General features: G+C 35.3%; 1 protein-coding gene across 1 annotated transcript in view; it reads left to right on the forward strand.

Moving 5' to 3' along the window:
* LOC111142168 (solute carrier organic anion transporter family member 1B3) overlaps positions 1-1136 on the forward strand; it is a 45857-nt gene extending 44721 nt beyond the window's left edge. Inside the window, exon 14 of the mRNA XM_022495169.1 lies at positions 810-1136. Within this exon, the coding sequence (XP_022350877.1) occupies positions 810-1023 (214 nt within the window). The 3' untranslated portion in view covers positions 1024-1136. The remainder of the gene's footprint in view (positions 1-809) is intronic.
* The last annotated feature ends 21661 nt before the right edge of the window (positions 1137-22797 follow it).

Consider the following 22797-nt stretch of genomic DNA (forward strand, 5'->3'; position numbering starts at 1 on the left):
GATGACAGAGAGAGATCACAAGTAGACAGAGAGGCAGGCAGAGAGAGAGAGAGAGAGAGGGAAGCAGGCTCCCTGCTGAGCAGAGAGCCCGATGCGGGACTCGATCCCAGGACCCTGAGATCATGACCTGAGCCGAAGGCAGCGGCTCAACCCACTGAGCCACCCAGGCGCCCTTTCTTGTTCTTTATAATCACCTGAAGAGCTTTAAAAAATACAAATTTCTGTGTCCATCTTCAGAAATTTTTCTTTAATTGGTCAGGGGCTGTGTGCCCTGGGCATGGGATTTCTAAAATCTCCTTGGATGATTTTAATATGCAATCTAAGCTAAGAATCACAAGATTTGACCATGTGTGCTAGGTAATTTAATATAGTTTCACTAGAACTTCCAGTAGTCCACGAGACAGCTGCTGTGGACTGTATTTAGCCTATAAACTAAATTTTGGTTCCTATCTAAATGAATTCACTTTGGTGATCTCACAGTCAATTCCTTTATAATCCATTTCCATTACACATGAACTGATCTGCCTTTGAGAAAGTTAAACATCCGAAATATACCTTACTTTTATGGAAAGCATTTGGGTAGATTGTTAATCACCCTTAGTTTCTGTGGCTTAATATTCCTTTTAAAATAATTTAAATTTTCTATCTGTGTCAATAAAAAAAACACTAGAATTTCTGCCTTAGTATCGTTATGTATAATTTCAAACATCATTTTTTTATCTTTTAAGGTCTTCTGCATACTGGAGAGAAACACTGTAAATTGTTCCAAATACTTTAACGTGAAAATTGACTTTCTTCTCTTTTCACAGAAATACCTTCATGGGCTTGATGGAGAGCTTAAGATTCTTAGCACTTATTTTATTTGTTGTATTAATTTCCACTATGAAGAAAATATATCAAGGAAAAGATACCAAGGCATCAGAAAATGGAAGAAAAGATACAAATGAAGCAAACTTAGAATCCTTAAATAATGATGGATATTTTGTACCTTCTTCCAGAGCAGACAATGAAACACATATGTAAGGGGAGAGAAAAAAAATTAGGTTGTTGTATTTCAAACAACATTGTGTGAATTTAGTAGGATGGTATTTTGAGCAGTTCTTGGTCTTTCACTAATAGTTCTCCCACCCTTATGATGGTACAGTGAATCACCTGTGAATTTGTAATAATAAACAGACTGTAAATGAAAAGGAATGAGAGCATGCATTGCTTAGGATATGGCTGTGCATTTGAGGTGAAGATTAGGACACATGTTCCATACAAATTTAAAGTGAGAAGTATGGTCAGTATATAATAAAAGAAAAAAATATTTGCTCTGGTAATTATAACTCAATAAAACCAGTGATTAAAAAATGGAGAGGAAAAGGGAGGAGAGAAATTAATAAACTAAATAAGGAGAGAAGCCCAATAGCTTTTTAAAAGCCAGTTTGGCCCCCGTAACTCAAGCATGAAGTTAGTATGATAGAACCACTATACTATCATAACATCTGTCATTCATGTATTAAGTCATATATTTCACAGACCTTATTAATTTATAATTTGAAATTGCATTCAACTAGGAGCCCATCATGCATCTTCTTCCAACCTTCCATTAAAATACTGCTGGAGAAATAGAGATATTTTAGAATTTGCAAGCTATGACTGCTGAACAACATATTACGGAATGTATTAAGTTTCTTTTAGGACCATGGAAGTGGATTAAGGGAACACATTTACTTGAGAAAGCAAAGCTCACTTAAAGGATGTGTCTTCATTTCATTTGTCTGTTCCTGGAAGACATGGAGTCTGTACCAGATAATTTACCAGCTGTTTCTCAGTTGCATATTTGTGTGTCTCTGTGTGTCTGTTTTTGGTTCACCAAGAGACAGCTTTCACATCCCCAAAATTAAGACAAGAGGAGAGTGGATGAGAACAAATACTTGACTATTCTATTTGTTAGATGACAGCTTTATACTGAATGCTAAAACTTGTAGTTTTTATATTTAGTAGGCTAAAAGACACTTTCTGGCATTAGAATAACCTGTGAAACTCCTTCTTTTTTTTTTTAATTAAACAGATTTTTATTTATTTATTTGACAGAGAGATCACAAGTAGGCAGAGAGGCAGGCAGAGACAGAGAGAGAGAGGAGGAAGCAGGCTCCCTGCGGAGCAGAGAGCCTGATTCAGGACTTGATCCCAGGACCCTGAGATCATGACCTGAGCCGAAGGCAGAGGCTTAACCCACTGAGCCACCCAGGCGCCCCAAACTCCTTGTTTTAGAGGAAACCAATCGTGTGCCCAACCCAGAAATTCTGATTCAAAACATTTGTCATACAGCCTGAACATCTCCTTAAAAAAAAAAAAAAAAAAATCTGTATAGAGTCCCTGGTAAAGAGATACAGAAAAGAAAGCCACAAGATAGAAGATAGTCCTGAGTATAGTAAAGTCACAAAAAAATGAATGCTTGCTAGAATCTGAGAATTAGCCTACAAGTTATATATGTTAAATTGTTCTCAAGCTGCAGCCCTGAGAAAGGATTCCTTACTCCCACAAACAGAGATTTGGAAAAGCCACCAACATGCTAGGTTACTGTGTTACAAGTCTGATGGGATCTTATCTCAAAAAAGAGAGGAAATTGTGAAGCTGTTTTTTAAAACACTGCAAAAAAAAAAAAAAAGGGCAACATCTTGAATGTTTATATCTTCAACAGTTATTGAGTATCAAATATCTGTCAGGCAAAATGAAATATAGTAAATAAAACAAAGGACATTATCTCATGGAGCTTATACTTTAAAGGAAAAGAACATTAAATTAAATTATTAAATGTTATAAAATGATATAATTTAAAAGAATAAATTTATATTTATAAATGTGATATGTACATTGAAGGAAAAGAACATTTAAAAACATGTCTCAGATAATCTGATCTACTTCAGAATCCAAGAATCCAGAGAGAATATTAATCCTTAATTCAATGGCATTTATTAAACAGGAATACATATCCTAGGGGGAAACAAGAAGGGGTGGCGATTCAACAAACATATGAATAAGAGAAAGAAAGTTTGCAAGGATGCAAAATAATACAAGAATGTAGTTAAAACACACATTGGATAAGGTTAAAAGAAGACAATGGCCAAAAAAACCAAATCACTGATAAAGAAGTTATACTTAAAAATCTGAAATTGTGGGGGGAAAAGATAAAGAACCAAATTGTGAAGAAAAAAAAAAAAGGCAATTTAAAGGACAATCTAAAGTATCTACCTAGGAAATCTGATGGTTTTGAGGATGAAATCAGATTTAGAAAAGAAGCATTAAAGATTTAGTTGCAGAATGCCTTCTCGCTGTGAAGAAACCCTTGAGTATACAGACTGAAGACTCTTTATTTGCACCATATCTTCATGTTCCCATCCATTTTCATGCAGTGGGCCTTTGACTATGATTTTTCTTCCTCCTGAAGTGCTCCTTTTCCCACTGAATTAACTGATTTTTGGCATTCAGATAGAGGCTCAATCACCATTCCTTCAATGTCTCAGACTTCTTCACTGCTTAAGAATCCTCCGATTATATTTGTAGCAGCATAGCACTTAGCAATATAGTAATTTTATATTTATTTGTAATTATTTGTTAACTATTAGTCTCCCCCACCAGTCATAAGCTCCAGGAAGGTAGGAATTGAACATATTTTACCTATGTATTTTATTCCCTGCATTCCGCTTGGTGGCTGACACAGAGCAAATGCTTTATCAATTATTTTTGAGTGAATGAATGAGTAAACTCCCAAAATTCCAGTCATAAAAATATGAATGTTATAAACAAGAACTAAAAACAACATGCATGCAAAAATTTTAAAGGCTGCATCAAAGTAATTGGATAGGGAGTGAGGGCTTCAGATGGTTTGAAGGTTTTCTTTAGTATTTTAAAATGAAAAAATATATTTTAAAATGTTAAAAAGTGTCCTTTGAATGCCATTTGTGTACTAAACACAGGAAATAAAAGCATTTACAAAAATTGAGGTTGCCCCAATTAGAAGTTTATTCTTTTGAAATAAGACTTGGTCTCCTTTCAAATTGGAAGAGATTATGTATTATCAGTTATTTTACAGTGTGAGTGGAATTCCAATCTTTTTTAAGAAGCAGGTTTTTGATCGTGGAAATGAAGAACATGAGGATATTCAGAGAATAAGAGAAAAGGTCACTGAAAAGCAAGATTATAAATACCAAAATATATTTTGTCTCTGTGTAGAATTGATATTAATAATGGTTCTATATATTTAAACCTTATGCAAAAATTTTCCTTTGAGTCACATTCATTTAAAAATGTCTTTTTTTAAGTGAAAGAGAGAGAGAGAGAGAGCAGGGGAAGGAGCAGAGGGAAAGGGGAGAGAGAATTCCAAGCAGACTCCTCACTGAGCATGGAGCCAGAAGCGGGGTTTGATCTCATGACTCTGAGATCATGACCTGAACCAAAATAAAGAGTAGGATGCTTAACTGACTGAACCACCCAGGTGCCCCTAAAAAATGTCTTCATTTGTTTAAAATCCTGTCTAATCATTTGTCTAAGAATCTATTTAATATCTGAGCTTGATTCTGAGCTTGATTTGTCCACTCAGACTATGTTTGGTTTGGTTGTGTTGTGTGTCATAATTTGTTGTTGAAGGCCATAAATGTAATATAGGACATTGGGAGATGGAGAGGAGAAGGGGGTTGGGGGAAATCGGAGGGGGAGACAAACCATGAAAGGCTGTGGATTCTGAGAAACAAACTGAGGGTTTAGAGGTGAGGAGGGTCGGGAGTTGGGTGAACCTGGTGGTGGGTATTATGGAGGGCACGTATTGCATGGAGCACTGGGTGTGGTGCTTAAACAATGAATTTTGGAATACTGAAAAAAAAAGCAATTTAAAAAAATATAATATAAGACAGTCAATACTGAGGTAAATATTTTTTACACTTGTAAATGAATGCATCTTTCCTTCCACTAGGACTGTAGTGTGGAGTTTGTATAAAGAGTAGAGCTGGGTTTGAAGTTTGTTGTTGCTATGGTTACCCTCAATGTACAAAGGGCTTCAAATTCCTCTAGGGGAACCTTGTGTTTAGTGTTCTCACTGTATGGATTTGGTTCTTCCTTTTGCCCTGTTACCCAGAAACAATCAGTCTTTTGCAGTTCTCCCAACTATATTCCACTCTTACTTTTACCAGATACTTGTTACTATGGCAAGGGCGTAGAGGAGAGAGACTGAGGCAGATTCTGTGAAACATGAGTCTTGGGGATGACCACAGGAGTGAAACTTTTCTTTCTTGCTTCCCTTCCCAACTGCAGGAGTTTTCATCAGTATCCCTAAACTACACTTTTGTTGCACTTCCCCACTGGAGAGAAAGGCTGTTGTTACTTAGGGGAAAAGGGGTTTACTGGTCTGAGTAGAATTTGAGTAGGGGCTGCTGTGCTTCTCCCCCAAGCCAGCAACAGCAGTGCTTTTTCAAGATTCTCTCTAAGCTTCCTGAGACTGCCTGGTGGGGTTCATGAAAGAATCACCTGCAAGAGGTATAAACTCACTTCTGTCTGCCACCTTCAGGGGCCATGCATGCCAACCCACATTTGATCTTTAGCTACTCATTAAACACCTCTAGCTGTGTCATTTTACTAACTTACATGGCATTGAGTGGCTTCTGCCCCAAGTGAGTAAGTATTCCAATTCTCTTCCTACCTGAAGGAGCCTCTCCTTCTCCAGGTTTCCAGTTAGCTGCTGGCCCATAGTATTGGTTGACTGATGGGGCATTTTCTTATTGTGAGGTTGTGGGTACAACACCTTTCCTGCTCTGTGCATGCCTGAACTGAAGCTGGAAGTCTCACTTTTATTCCTTTGATATAAAAGGAAATGTGTTTCAATTAACTACGAATTTTCAAGACCACTTTGATTTATTTGAGAATATTTCTCTTCCTTTTCTTCATGTGCTTCTAGTCAAAGGCTTCTCCAATAAGTAGTAACTTATCTATTTGGTAAACAATTCTCAGCATATCTACCATCCTGAGATACATCTTTTCTAAAGTAAGTCATTCCAGCTTAAGTCATCAGGCAACAAGACTTTATTTTGTTTCTACTGAGTTCCTTCTATCTTCTCAGTTAATTTTTTTTCTTTTAAAGACTGGAATTTAAAAAAAATAGGACCTGATTTTATTAATTCAAATATTTATCCTTAGCACCTATGCATAAAGAGTTCTAGTAAGGTTGTCCTAGCAATATTCTCATATTCTTAATATGGTCTTTTCTTTAATATGAGATCTCTAAACAATTGATAAGGAAAATAACAAATAGTGCCATTAAAGATGAAAGTGGAAGAAAAGGTGTAATCTTGCAAATACATCTGATATTTTGAAAGACTGCACAAACATATCCTATGTGGTGAACTTGTTAGAAGTTATTAGGTGAATGCTGCACGAGGCCTGCAAGTGATTTTTCTTCCATGTCTTAAAGAAACATGCAGAATTATGAAAACAATGAGGTTTTCCACTCATGTGAAAACCACCTAAGTATCTTTTCCACATATTAACCTATTCTAAGAGACTTAGAACAAGAGGTATATCTTTACTGATAGGAAGAATGTGTCTCTCTTTTTCCCTCCAACCCCCCCACAACCCACTGCCATCCTTTCCTCCCTGTCAAGTAAATTATTTCACTGTTAATTATCAAAAATGATATTGATGGAAGAATTTTGAATTTACCAAACTTGACATGTCACTGGGATCAGTTAAATTATAATTTTATTTGGAAGTTGACTTCAACAGGAACTATACACATCTCAGTTTTACAGGAGTCTTTTTCTTTTATTTTGTTTTTAAGTAAGATTTGTTTAAATTTTTCTTAGGGCCAATTGCAAAAAGATTTCATACTTAGCTTTTATCACACTTTAATTCACTAGCACTGTTTCTTTTATTTTTTATTTATTTTTAATTTTTTTAATTTCTTTTCAGCGTAACAGTATTCATTGTTTTTGCACCACACCCAGTGCTCCATGCAATACGTGCCCTCCTTAATACCCACCACCTGGCTCCCCCAACCTCCCACCCGCTGCCCCTTCAAAACCCTCAGGTTGTTTTTCAGAGTCCATAGTCTCTCATGGTTCACCGCCCCTTCCAATTTCCCTCAACTCCCTTCTCTCCATCTCCCCATGTCCTCCATGTTATTTGTTATGCTCCGCAAATAAGTGAAACTATATGATAATTGACTCTCTCTGCTTGACTTATTTCACTCAACACATTCTCTTCCAGTCCCATCCATGTTGCTACAAAAGTTGGGTATTCGTCCTTTCTGATGGAGGCATAATACTCCATAGTGTATATGGACCACATCTTCCTTATCCATTCGTCCGTTGAAGGGCATCTTGGTTCTTTCCACAGTTTGGTGACTGTGGCCATTGCTGCTATAAACATTGGGGTACGGATGGCCCTTTTTTTTCACTACATCTGTATCCTTGGGGTAAATACCCAGTAGAATAGCACTGTTTCTAACAGAGCTCTGGGCACTACTTGGGCCATTTCTATAATTTGTGTCTTATATGAGTTGTGTATGTACGTATGTTAACCAGGCTATAACATTGAGAAAAAGTAGAAGTAAAGTAAATGCATTGTTTAGAAACAAAAGCAATCTATTCAGACAGTTGTTTGTTAGAACCACAAATCTCTTGAGTAATAAATTTAAAAATTATATATGCAAATCATAAATTTTTAAATCACTTCCAGGATTTCCGGCATTTGCTATATGGTTGAACAAAGTGAAAAACATTTTAAATATTTAGTCAATAAAATAAACTCTTTGTTTCTATCTAGAGCAGGAGATAATATGAAATCAACTTGTTTTAAGGTAAAAATGTTAATAAATAGCATTTATTAATCTAACCCTAGACACATATAAACTTAGTGTGAAAATATAATTGGCAATATCCATCTACTCTCTAGATATATGTTATTCCAATATAATATTCACTTTCCAAAATTTATTAAATTTTCAATTGTGTTTTTCCCCTTTTCCCTTCCTTTCTCTTCCCTTCTCTTTTCTTTTCTTCATTTAATCTTGTCTTTTTTCTAACTGAATAATTTGATCCTGAGACATTAGATGGGGCAAAGCAAGTACATATGTAGGTAGATGGGGGAAATGGTTAGCTATTGAGGGGAACTACAAGGGACTGAGTAGCATGTGAAAGTCCAAGACCTCAAACAGTGTTAGAAGAGTGATCATAAGAGGGATAGATCAGCATGGCTGCCAGAATCCAAGGAAGGATTATTGGTCAGGATTCTCCAGATGAACAAAATCAGTAGAATATGCGCAGAGGCTTTAACCCACTGAGCCACCCAGGCGCCCCAGGAAAGCTTTTAATATTCCTTATTTAACTATAATGTTTGCAGTAGGGTTTTTTTTTTTTTTTCCTCATGATGTGTCCTAAATATATCACATTGAATTTGTTGTAGGTTTTTTCTCATTCTAAATATCCCCTTTTAGCCTCATTTCATATTCATAATTTTGAATTTTTTTCTTATATAAGCTCTTCTTTCAAGTTTTAAAAGCTTAATACTCCACAAAACTAGCCTTGACCTGCTTGTGCAGGTGTTCAGGACTACCATCAGGTAGCCAGGCTCTAGCTATCTTTCTGCTCCACCTTTCTTTCCTCAAATACTGTCTTCAATCCTATGCCTGTTGTCTCTTGGTTGAAAGAAGGCTGCTGCTTCTCAAGGTCTAATATCCACAGTTCAGGAAGGAAAGAAAAAAGAGCAGAAAATATATTCTCAGAAAACTTTTTCTCTTCTTATCTCTTCTCTTCTCTTCTCTTCTCTTCTCTTCTCTTCTCTTCTCTTCTCTTCTCTTCTCTTCTCTTCTCTTCTCTCCTCTCCTCTCCTCTCCTCTCCTCTCCTCTCCTCTCCCCTCCCCTCCCCTCCCCTCCTCTCCTCTTCCCTCCTCTCCTCTCCTGTCTTGCCTTGCCTTGCCTTTCTTTCTTTTTTTTTTTTTTTGTTGGAAAGAGATTACTAATTAACAAGCTTCTGACAATATATCTGTAGTTAGCAGTAAAGGACATATTCTTAACATTTGTTTGCTTCTATTCTTCCCTTAATTAGGACTGGATTTTTTTCTTTGTCTCTTTTTAAAATATTTTATTTATTTGACAGAGTGAGAAAGAGATAGTGAAAGAGAGAGCACAAGGTGGGGGGCAGTGGGGTAGTGGCAGGCAGAGGGAGAGGGAGAAGCAAGGTCCCTGCTGAGCAAGGAGCCCATTGCTGGACTCTATCCCAAGACTCTGGGATCATGACCTGAGTCAAAGGCATATGCTTAAGGACTGAGTCACCCAGGTGCCCTAAGATTGTTTCTTTCACTATATTTTGCAAATTTAATTACAATACATCTTGGTGTTGGTCTGCTTTTGTTGCTTTTGTTGGGACTTCTCTGTGCCTCATTGACCTGGATGTCTGTTTCATTCCCCAGATTAGGGAAGTTTTCAGCTATTATTTCATCAAATAAATTTCCTGTCTTCTTTTCTATCTCTTCTCCTGGGACTTCTATAATATGAATGTTTGTTGGAGTTCCTGAGTTCTCTAAGTGTATTCTCGTGTTCCATAATTCTTCTTTCTCTCTTTTGTTCAGCTTCATATTTTCCATTGTGTTGTCTTCTAGATCACTAATTCATTCCTGTTTCTTCCAGCCTGCTGTTCATTGCATCAAGCCTGTTTCCAATCTTGTCTATTACATTCTTCATCTCAGATTGATTCTTTTTAAACTGTTTTATCTCCGTTGTAAGTGTCTTACTGATGTCTTCTTTTCTTTTCTCTAGCCAAGTGATTATCTTTATGATTATTTCTTTGAATTCTCCATCAGACTCATTACTTATATCTGTTTCGCTTAGATCTCTGACCATGGCCTTATCTTGTTATTTCATTTGGGATAAATTCTTCTGTCTTTGCATTTTGTCTAAGTCTCTGCCTTATTTTTTGCATTTGAAAAGCCAATTATGTCTCCTGCTTCTGAAAGTAATGGCCTCATGAAGAGGTCATTGAGGTTCCCAGAGCCTGGTGCTTTGGGGAATGTCTCAGGTATGTGCTGCATAAGCTCTGCTCTTGTGTTTTGGCTGCTCTATCCTTCTGGCCATTTTGCAGAGGATCTCGTTGCCTGTTGTGGGCCATTTTTGGTCCCTCGCCAGAATGTGGCCAGTTTTAACTAGGTATGCTCTGGTCTGCTTGTGAAATGAAACCTGAACTAACTCCACCAGAACTGGCGCCCTGCAGAACTCTGGTCAGGTGACATGATGTGAGCACGATTTTGTGCTTATCTTCTGGGGGATGGGAGGACTGCTGCTCCAGGACTGAGACAAGCTTGACTGAGAAGGGCAGTCCTGTCAGAGTGCCGGGGGGTGGGGCTTGGTGTTAACACATGCAGCAGCCAGTGTTCCTGCTGTACTGACCTCCTACAGGTGGTTCTGTGTTTATGATGAGGAGTGGGGGAGGGAAATGGTGCCAGCCAGCACCTTTGTTCCCAGAAAGACAGCTCCATGAATGTTGCCTCTCAGGGACAGCCTCTGAGAAGAGTAAATCATCTTCCTGCTGTTTACAACAGGTGCTCTTTAAATCACTGTTTCCCCACTGTCTGCCCAAATACTGTTTTCCTACCTCCTCTCCAGGAGCAGTGTAGTGCCCTCAGGGCTCTATCCCAGCCAAACCCATTGACCTTTAAAGCTCTAGTTGCCAAGCCCTGCTGGTTGCAAAAACTCAGAAAATTTAGCCTCATTTTCCAAGCCAATGACTTTGGAAAAACATTTTCCTTGCGCAACCATCCCCCTGTTCACTCCTTTCAATCTTGCCCTTCTCTGAGACGATGGCTCCTTACCCCTCCACAGCACCTGGCATCTGTTTCTTCCCTGAACTCCATCTCTGCACTTTCTACTGTCTTTGATGTGGCCTCTTCTCTTCCTTTAGTTGTGGAGTTTGTTCTGTTTGTGTTCAGGCCAATTTCTGGGTCATTTAGGATGATTTGATAGTTATCTAGCTGTGTTCATGGGATAAGATGGGCCAAGGGTTTTCTCCTCTGCCACTATCTTCCTCTCCCTCCAAAAGCTTCTTATGTGGTGCTGTTTCCTTTTTCTCACAAGTCTCTGGAAATAGGGTAAGTCCTTGTTCCTTCTTTTAGCTTCCAGGTGATTCTTCCCACTTCCTTCCTTCCAACTCCAGATTTCCTGTCATCAGACTCTAACACTCAACTATAAACACTGAACTATACTTCACTACTGCAATCATACCTTCCCTGATTGACATTCCTCATTTCCAATGATTAGCTCTTCTCACTTGTTTCAACAATACTCCTTCCTGTCTTGAATCATGGTTATTTTTAGTATAACCAGAAATGAAATTTCAAGCTCCACAAGTCCAAAACTTAACTCTTAGAGACTGCCTTATCCAGTTTTTCTCCTCTCAATTTCTTTCTTCTCATATGACACTTCTAATCATTCAGGAAATTACATTAGTCTTCAAAACATCTTTAGGCAGTCTTTCAATTAACTGGTCTATTTTCTGTGCAACTACCAATTTTTCTGGTGGCATTTGAACTTGCAACTCAGAGGGTCCTACCTACATCCCGGGCTCCTTGTGACTGCATTCTAGATTACACCTTCTTCCACTCTTCTATCCCTGGAGGAAGCCACATTCCTTTTATATTATACAATATATAAACATAGTGTATTGCTATCCATTTCTCCCACCCTCCCTTCCTGTGATCTCCTCACCATTATGGATTTATATAATTATATATGTATTGAATATTATTTGAGTGGGATGGAAATAAGGAGATAAAATAAGAATTAGATAAATATGGTTCCTTATTCTACTCTCTTGAACCAGAAACCCCATACCATTAATAGGGCCTCTTGTCTTTTAAAAGTCTTTAATCTTTAATGGACACATGAAAAAGTATTCATCATCATTCGCCATCAGGGAAATTCAAATCAAAACTCCATTAAGATACCAGCTTACACCAGTTAGAATGGCAAAAATCGACAAGGCAAGAAATAACAAATGTTGGAGAAGTTGTGGAGAAAGGGAAACCCTCTTACACTGTTGCTGGGAATGCAAGTTAGTGCAGCCACTTTGGAAAACAGTGTGGAGGTTCCTCAAAAAATTAAAAATAGAGCTACCCTATGACCCAACAATTGCACTAGTCGGTGTTTACCCCAAAGATACAGATGTAGTGAAAAGGGCCATATGCACACCCAATGTTCATAGCAGTGACGTCCACAATAGCCAAAATGTGGAAAAAACCAAGATGTTCTTCAACAGATGAATGGATAAAGAAGATGTGGTCCATATACACAATGGAATATTACTCAGCCATCAGAAAGGCTGAATACCCGATTTTTGCATCAACTTGGATGGGACTGGAGGAGATTAGGCTAAGAAATAAGTCAAGCAGAGAAAGTCAATTATCATATAGTTTCACTTATCTGTGGAACATAAGGAATAGCATGGAGGACATTAGGAGAAGGGAAAAATAAAAGGGGAGAAATCAGAATGGTAGATGAACTATGAGAGACTATGGACTCCGGGAAACAAACAGAGAGTTTTAGAAGGGAGGGGAGGTGAGGGGATGGGGTGTCTGTTGATGGGTATTAAGGAGGGCATAGATTGCTTGGAGCACTGGGTGTTATATGCAAACAATGAATCATGGAATACTACATCAAAAACTGATGATGTACTGTATGGTGGCTAACATAACACAATAAAAAAAAAAAGAAAAAAAGAGAAGTCTTTCATTCTTTTATTGTAACCATAAATGACAAAATAATAATATCAGTAGATTTAGTTTTAAATGTGTATCTTGAATTTTATTAACCCAATTTCATAACAGAAGCTACTTTTTAAAGGCATCATTCTCTAAGATGAATTATGGAAAATTATATTGTGTTCTAACTTTGGACACCATGGATAGGATAAACATTGATTTCAGAAGGTCTCCTGAATTTAGGAAAATGTTCCCTCAACAATGTCTGATACTAAAGTGTTTTTCTAATATCATCCTTTCATCCTTTGACTCAGACACTTGTTTTTCCAGAGTTTAGTCACCAGGTTTGAATTGCTTAAAAAAAAAAAAATCCAACAATCTTTGCTACATGATTTTTAATGAACTGACTTAGTTTTTCAGTATTGTGAACAAAATGGGCAAATATAGGACTTGAGTAATAAAGCTGGGAACAAATTGTGAGCAAGTGATGGCTTATTAATGAGTAATTGATTTTAAAACAATCATGTCTGAAAGCAATAGGGAAAGTTAAAGAATAATTCCTAGAATTAGAAGGTGTGGGCTTCTTTCATACAAAAGTGATATATTTGAATAAAATAAATATTCATGTAAGCAAGATAAGAATTTCAGTCTCTAAATAACCTCAGTATCAATCAGAAGTTCAATGGAATTAAATAGATGTTTATAATAGGAAATTTTTAGAATCATTTGGAAAAGGCGATATGGGAAATATACTCTCATTTCACATGAGTTTAAAGAGAAATTGCTATTTTCACATAAAAAATAAAGCTGGCTCTAATATGCTGTTTTGAAAATTATTATAAATGTCCCTCTGAGAAAAATCTCAAGTGTCATGGATGCCTCAGAAATACCAATTGAACATTTTTTTACCTTGAGCAAAAACAACAACAACATCAACAACAACAAAAGACACCAAAACTTGAGGTTCATAAAGATAAGAAAAAGTTACCCTCTGTATCCCTATTGATTTTAAAAACAATTAAGTTGTAGTGAATTCTCCAACTCTGGGAAACATGATATAATAGGGCATCACAGTTTAGTTTTCAATTCATCATCATTCAAGACTTTGGAATTTTGGTGCATATCTTTGCACTCATTTTCCTTCCCTGCAACTTTTGCCTCTATAAGCACAGTTCCTGAAGAGACATTTTCACCAGGTAGACGACGTTTCTTCAAAATAATTAGGATTAAAAAGGCTGGAATATAGCTTATTCCTCTTAGAGCTGATGGCAAGCCAAGATAGATGTATCTATCAAAAAAATGTTAAAACATATTAAATCTTGCATAGTGTGGTGAGTACAAGCTAGTATTGCATATCTTTAGTTATTAATATTTCATTCCCATGAGGACAATAGCAGCTAATTGTTTTGCATGTCGATTTTATATAAGCAACTTTTTTGAATTTACTTATTCTACTGTTTGTTAAATGTTTTTTTTTTAATTTTTCATCCAGAAAATTCACACTTATTTTCTTCTTTTCTAATCTTTTAAGTTTTTAAAATCTTTTTACATTAAATTGAACCTCTAATTTAAATGTAATACTGACAGCAATAGCAGTTTTATTCCAGTATCTAATTAAGAATGCTCCCAAAGAAATCTCCATCAATTGTGATTTCTACTCTGGGGGGGTTTTTTGATGACCTTAATCAAGTTAAGGAACTTCCTCTTCTATTCTGAATTTGCTCAAAGTTTTAATTATGAATATGTAAAGTATCACCAAATTATTTTTCTGCATATAGTTAGCAGAATATCAAAGATCTTACCCCCTTCACTGTGTTAATCTATTAGGTTAATAGATTTTTCTCATATTGAACCATCCTTGAATATCTAATATAAACTCTATTAGTGAGTGTTTTATACATTAGATTTCATTTGTTCATTTCTTATTTAGAATATTTGCATGCATAGTTATAAGTAAAATTAGCCTGAACTTTTTTCCTTCTACTGAACTTGTCTAATGTGAATATCAAGATTGTACTAATTTGTAAATGAATTGGAAAATTTTCTCTTTTTTTCCATTTCTTAGAATAACTTGTTTTATGCAGAAATCATTAGTTCATTGAAAGTTTGTAAAACTTGCCTTAAAAGAATCTGGACTTGGTGCCTTTGGAGAATGGGAATTTTCAACTGATTCATGTTTTTAAATAGCTATGAAAATATTCATGTTTTCTATGTATTTATAGTAAAATTTTGTAAGGTATACTCATCTAGAACACTCTCTATTTAATGTTTCCAAATTGCTGTATCTATCCTTTTATATTCTTCATAGTGTTTATTTGTGTCTCCTCTCTGTTTGCTTTCCCAGATAACTGTTATTATTATTATATTTTAATCTTTTCAAAAAACAGTGTTTCACTTTTTTATGACCTCTATGGTGTGTAGTCTATTAATTTCACCATCTTTTAATTTCATCTTTTACTTCTAAAATATTCTTATGAAACACTTCAAGAATATAGACAAAATAAATTAACTAATATGTTTGTACTTACCACCCAGGTTTTCAAAATGATTAAATTTTACCATTTTTGTTTCAGGCCAATTCAAAAGAAAATATTAATACATTAAAATCCCATGTGTGGCCCTATGATATTATCTTCTAGCCCTTCCTTGATGTAAGACTATGTTGAATGTTATGGATTTTCTTTCTTGTTTATTTTTATAGTTTTACAAGGTATATTAATAACATATATAATTTATATATTTTTACATTTTAAATAATTGGCATATGCTATATATTTTATTTTGAAAATTTCTGTTAGCTCCTCATTTTAAAATTATGCTCATATGCACAGTTCTACAGTTCTACTTTTTTTTTTTTTGCACCACATTTCAATTTGTGAACATGCCACAATTTATTAATCCAGGTCTCTATTGGGCACTTGTATTATTTAACTTTTTTCTAATATCAACAATACTGCAATAAAACTTTTATATGTCTCCTTGTGTACGTGAACAAGAGTTTCTCTAAAATATGTCTCAGGGTTGTAGAGTACACAACTTAGTAGATATTGTCCAAAAGTTTTCTTCATTAGTTTTTATTCACTACCAACATTCCTCATTATCTACAGTGTCTTCTATTTTAAAGAAATTTAAAAATTTATAGTCACATTTGCTCATTTCTTGCTATGTGGTTTGTGTTTTTGACTCAAACCCAAAGTAATAAGGATCAGAGATATTAAGCTCTATTGTTGCTGGTACCTATCTGCTATTGGTCTAATTGTTATTTCTTTGTAAGCCATCTATTTATTTCATAACAGGTTCTTTCTATTTATCTTGAAAGTTTGTAATTTTACTCTAGTATGTCCATTTATATTTATTCTATTCTATTCTATTATTCTATTCTATTCTATTCTATTCAGAATTCATCTTTGATATGAAAATTCATGTCTCAAATACCAGGAAATTCTAAGCCATTAATTCTTATATCTGACACTTCCTCCATTCTCTTCCTAGAACTTTTTTTTTTGAGGTGTATATTTTGTTAGTTGATCTTTAATATTATTTAAGCATTCATTTTTGTTGAATCAGTTTAGGTTATTGATTTACATTCTGGATAATTATTTTTTTCAGTTCACCAATTCTCATTTTAATTAGGTTGGCTTGAAATTTGTTACATACTTAGGATTCCTTTTATTATCTCAATGCTATACATTTATTCTTTAGTATTTCCAAGAGTTCTTTTGGCATTCTCCTTTCTGCTTGATTTTTCTTATAAGTTGTTATTCATTTTTAATGGACATTATGTCATTTATTTACTATTTTTAAACCTATTGTACTGGTTAAGCATACTTATTTTAAAGTCTTTGTCAGATTATATAATTTAAAACAGATTAAATTATATTAAATTTAATCTGGAATGAAGCCATGTTTCATCTGGTAATTTATGTGCATTTTTTTTTTTTACCATTAGATTTGTTCATGTGTTTTTAAGTTTTAGCTGGCAAAACTAAACAATTTTGAGTATTTTGTTGTTGCTGCTGACTGTTCTGGTGTTCTTTCACTATATTTATTCTTCCAAAATCTCTTTTACAAAGAGGTTTGTACTAGTTTCCTAGGGCTGCCATAACAAAGCACCACAAACTTGATGGCTTAAAACAAAGTTATTTTTTCACAATTCTGAAGGCTTGAAATTGGAGGTCAAGGTGTTGGCAGGGCCAGGCTTCCTCTGCAGGCTCCAGGAAAGAACCCCTTCCTTGACTCTTCTTAGCTGCTGGTAATTGCCAGCAAACCTTAGCATCCCTTGGTTTGTAGATGCAACCCTGAAATGTCTACCTCTGTCTCCACGGTATTCTTCATGTGTATCTGTGCCCTTGTGCCTCCTTTCCTCTTCTTATAAGGACCCTGATGATTGGAATTAGGACCCATTCTAACCCATATGACCTCATTTTAATTTCACTAATTCAAAGACTTATTTCCAAATAAAATCACATACTGAGACTATGGGTAGATGTGAAATTTTGAGGGACACTACTCAGCTCTGTCCAAGGGTGTTGAACACCACCTCATGGATTACAACATTGAATCTGGATCTAATCTCTTGACTCTTTTGAAGAACTTTATTTTCTCTGAAGCCGATCATCCAGAAACCACTGTCCATTTCTAGGTTTAGAGGCTTTGCATTCAACCTTTGTGCTCAGCTCTATTTAAGCCTTTATGTTTCTGTTCAGTTTCTAGTTCAGGAAAACTGAATGTCCAGAATGATGTTTACATTATCTTTGAAACCAGATATATCCCTTTAGAATTAAAAAGATATATTGTATCTATTGTTCTTATTTGAAACAGGAAATATATCAATACATAACTTAATGAATTATTTATCAGATTTTTTTACTTTATTCGAACTTGCATTGTCCTTTTTCTAAATTCTGAGTTCACTAATTTCCAGTCTTTTTTAAAAACATGTATACATTCGGGGCTCCTGGGTGGCTCAGTGGGTTAAAGCCTCTGCCTTCGGCTCAGGTCATGATCCCAGAGTCCTGGGATCGAGCCCCGCATAGGGCTCTCTGCTCAGCAGGGAGCCTGCTTCCTTCCTCTCTCTCTCTCTGCCTGCCTCCCTGCCTACTTGTGGTCTCTGTCTGTCAAATAAATAAATAAAATCTTAAAAAAAAAAAAACATGTATACATTCAAATTTCTAAATAAACTTTTGAGTACTGGTTTAGCCTTGTCCCAGAAGTTTTCCTATTCAATGATTTCACTGACATAGAGTTTTTATTCCTTCATTATTTTTTATAAATTATTTATTCTTTAACCTATAAGTAATTTCATATGTGAGATTTTGGTAACATTTTATCATAGATTTCTAATTGCATTGCATTATGGGCAGAAAATAGTGGTTACATGGTTTCAACACTTTTTTTTTAACTTTGTGGCATTAGACTTAGTTGTAATAAATGTTTATTATAGGCTGGAGAAAATATATATTCCATTGGTTGAGCTTTTTAAAAATTGATATATATCTACTAGATGACTCTTGTACAGTTTGGTGGTTCACACTTTTCTCTATCCTAAATAATTTTTGTCTATATTTTCTCTTCACTTGTTGGGAACGTTTGTTGAAATTTTCCATTCTGATTTATATTTCTTCCTGTAATTTTGTGAGCTTTTTGTTTTATATGTTTGAGATTAAGTTGATAGATATATATGGGCTGATTACTGGTATATATTATTGATAAAGTGTTACATCTTTTATGGTGTAATATCCTTCTTTAACTCTATTAATCTTTTTCAATTTTTAAAAATTTTTCATTTTTTTAAACTAGGCTCCACACCCAGCATGGAACCCAATTCAGGGCTTGAATTCATGACCCTGAGATAAAGACCTGAGCCAAAATCAAGAGTTGGATCCTTAACCAACAGAACCACCCAGGTTCCCCAATCCTTTTCACTTTAAATTCTATTTTGTCTCAGACTCATTAATATAACCACAGGAGTTTGATTTAATACCTGCCTGGTATATTTTTCTGACCTTTATCTTGAACATTCCTCTCACTATATTTTTTAGGTTGTGTCTTGTAAATAACATATAGCTAGAATTTTGAAAACACTGAAACTCACGTGAAAGTCACTATCTTTTAAGAAGCAAGTTCATTTGCTTTACATTTATTGTTAAATCTGATATATTTAGGTTTATTTTTTCAACTTATTTTGTATGCTTTTATTTTCCTATTTCTTAGTTTCATTGAATTTTCCTTAATCCTTTCCTTCCTTTCTAAGTAGCTTAGAATAAATGTAAGTGGCTATCCTTATATCCTTACATTTTTGGTAAAATTTAATCAGTACTTCTGTTCTTAAAAACTACAAAAGATTTCTAGATTTTACCTGGATTTTGAGCTAACAAGTTAGCCTGCCACAGTTGCATGGATGCTGATTCAAGATACAAGACTTCCAGGTCAGAGACACAGGACTTTTTTACTCACAGTACAACAATCAACAAAAGCTGCAAATTCAGGTTGGTTTTCCTTAACCTTCAAGTCCGAAAGGAATCACACAGTGAGAGACCTACGTGGATTTTGTGCACACAGTAGGTTTGGATCATGGCTAAGGATCCCTAAGTTAAGGAAATCCCATTCTTTTAAGTGGGCTACAAGCAAATCTGCCAACCTTTGCCCTAGAGAGAGTTAATATTTTTATCATCTTAGACAGAAAACTCTGTTCTATAGAAAATAAACCTCACTTATATCTTCCAAGGTCATTTATTACTCAAACATCCTTGAGAAGATAGTCCACAGCAGAAGCCTCTGCTAACAAGATATGCAGAAATGTAAAAGAGACCCATGGAGAACTGTCTACCAACAATGCCCACCTCCTATTTCTAAGCAATATTAACATCTGGTGAATTTTCTCATGAGTGTACTTTATCAGCTACTCTAATTAACCTCACAGAGTTTGGTACCAAATATAATTATTTTGTCTGAAATAGCATTTAATTAAGGCTGCTATCAACAGGAATCCTGGCAGCAGGCTTAGGCCAATCTACATTAGGGGCCCTTGGGGTTTCTCAACTGTGAAGCAAACACATGCTGTGCACAGTTTGTGCCTGGGCCCACCTCCACTCTACCCCTGCAGAGCTTCAGGGGAACAGAAAACTGATGAAAACATGAGTCTCATGCTGTCTGCACCCTTCACAGTTCTTCACATAGATCCTTTTACTAATCAACGTAAGACCTTAGAGAGTTTTAAAGAATGCTACATTGTTTTTTAGTAAATGAAAACATTTTCGAACTGCCCTGTCAAGAAAAATTAATACAAATTTAACAGTTCAGGTCTCCAAATGAAAAAGAAATATGAAAATAGAGCGAAATGGAAGTGTTTGTTAAAAAACACATTAATATTATTTTGAGTATTTTTTTAAATCAGACTCATAATAACAAAAGAATATATATTCTGGAAACACAACCAAAAGTAGTCTAGTATCTGACAAAGAAAATGTTACACATGAATGGTACTATTTTATGTACAGCCTGTGCCTAGAAAGCAATTCTCCAAAAAATTTATTATCTTTACCTGAAGTTGGTAGAATCATATATCCTGCATGCCCCTGACTCACCACATTTCAAAATTCCCCAGTGTAAACATGTGGAATCCACTAAAGCTCCAAAATATATAGGTGCAGGAATTCCAGCTACAATTGAAGAGAGGAGAAGGAAAAATCCATCAACAAGGAAAAAATTAAGGCACATTATTTTGTTTGGAAACATTTTAATTTTCTCTATTTGTAGAACAAATAAAGTTTAACAAAATATGAATAGAATGTTCTGTTTTATTTTTAGAAATTAGAAAGTACTTTTATTATAAAGTTTCTAAATTATAAAAGATAAGTAATATAATATATAAATGCAGCATAAAATTATTACATTGAATTAATGATTCTTTATATTTTTTTCTGCAGTGTTTTGAACCGATCATGTGTATATTTTACTTCAACAACGCATTTTTGTTCATTTGATTTTCAAATCTTCTAATAGATGAAAAATAGAATTAAGTTCAGATAGATCTTTTTCAAGTAAAAGGGGGGGGTTCTCCATGTCTTATTGTACCACATTCTCATATAAATTACAAAGTGCTGCAAGCAGAAGAGATATTTGCTAGACTATTACTCTGGGAGAATGATTTCATTTACTTAGTATTTAATAATGGTCTGATGCTGGAAAAAAGAATGATTTTTACCAAATACTCTTGTGCAAAATGTATGTAACCCCACACCAAGAGACTTCTCTTCAGGCTTGATGCACCTAAAAAATAAGTAAATACACAAATAAAATAGAAGTAGAGATTTAAACACTGTCATAGTTTTTTTTTTTTTTAACTCTTTGTATGCTGGTAACACACTGGGCACTAGAAAATTGTTTTGCATGCTCAGGTCTTGGTTATTCAAGAATAATTATCCAGTATATAGCTTACAGAGGACCTCTACTTCTGGTCCTTGGCATTTTACCCATCATTTTTTGCTCATTCACTTGATAACTCATTCAGAGTTATCAAAGAAGAAAATATTTCATATCAATTTCTCGCCAATATCCACTTATTGACATGGCAGTTCTTTATTAAACCTTCAGACTAAAAACAAAACTATGCAACCCTCACTGTATTTAAGTCATTTGTATTGACAAAATACAGAAAAGCCAAGAATTTGTATAAGTAAATGGAAGGCAGAAAAAAAGCAGAAATAAAAATTTTCAAAGGAATGTAACAAAGAAATCCAAAGTAAACATGTTTTATGTGATTTGGTACTGTTTCGAGTCACACAGATCTCTCCATTTTCTCCAAAAATTCCACCACTTTTGCACTGTTGCCTGAAATTCCTATATGTAGAAATGGAGACTATAATTCCCCAGTGGCTCTTTTTGTGTCCCACTCACTCCAGCATCAACATGGCTAACTCCCCAAAGAATTCACTTAGAGAAGTCCACTGCATTCCCTTCCCTTCCCTGATCAACACAAAGCTGAGAAAATAAAATCTGCTTTCTTCACAAAGGCATATAATACATTTTTACCAAAAATGTCATCTTATTGGCATTTTCTCAATGTAAGTATTTTACTAAATTTGAAAAATCTCATAGTTTGACCTAGACATTATCTTCCTGACATATAGGTTACTTAGACAACATCAGTGATTTATTCAGAAGGTAGTTAACAAAGCCAGGAGACCTAGCATGATCCTCTTAGTCCCACGGTTTCCATTTAATACAGAAAATAGGGCATTTAAATTTTATTGAAATTTTTTTCTTCCCCTCTATCTCTAATATAGCCCTTAATGATCTCACAGAAGCATGAAATACTAATAACAAAGAAATTATTTAAACCATTATTTATTATATTATAAAATATAAATTTATAATTTAAATTATAAAATAATTTAGGGCGCCTGGGTGGCTCAGTGGGTTAAGCTGCTGCCTTCGGCTCAGGTCATGATCTCAGGGTCCTGGGATCGAGTCCCACATCAGGCTCTCTGCCTCTCCTCTCCTCTCCTCTCCTCTCCTCTCCTCTCCCCTCCCCTCCCCTCCCCTCCTCTCCTCTTCCCTCCTCTCCTCTCCTGTCTTGCCTTGCCTTGCCTTTCTTTCTTTTTTTTTTTTTTTGTTGGAAAGAGATTACTAATTAACAAGCTTCTGACAATATATCTGTAGTTAGCAGTAAAGGACATATTCTTAACATTTGTTTGCTTCTATTCTTCCCTTAATTAGGACTGGATTTTTTTCTTTGTCTCTTTTTAAAATATTTTATTTATTTGACAGAGTGAGAAAGAGATAGTGAAAGAGAGAGCACAAGGTGGGGGGCAGTGGGGTAGTGGCAGGCAGAGGGAGAGGGAGAAGCAAGGTCCCTGCTGAGCAAGGAGCCCATTGCTGGACTCTATCCCAAGACTCTGGGATCATGACCTGAGTCAAAGGCATATGCTTAAGGACTGAGTCACCCAGGTGCCCTAAGATTGTTTCTTTCACTATATTTTGCAAATTTAATTACAATACATCTTGGTGTTGGTCTGCTTTTGTTGCTTTTGTTGGGACTTCTCTGTGCCTCATTGACCTGGATGTCTGTT

Source organism: Enhydra lutris, unplaced genomic scaffold (assembly GCF_002288905.1).
Source record: "Enhydra lutris kenyoni isolate GAN:26980312 unplaced genomic scaffold, ASM228890v2 scaffoldscaffold7, whole genome shotgun sequence".
NCBI lineage: Eukaryota > Metazoa > Chordata > Mammalia > Carnivora > Mustelidae > Enhydra > Enhydra lutris.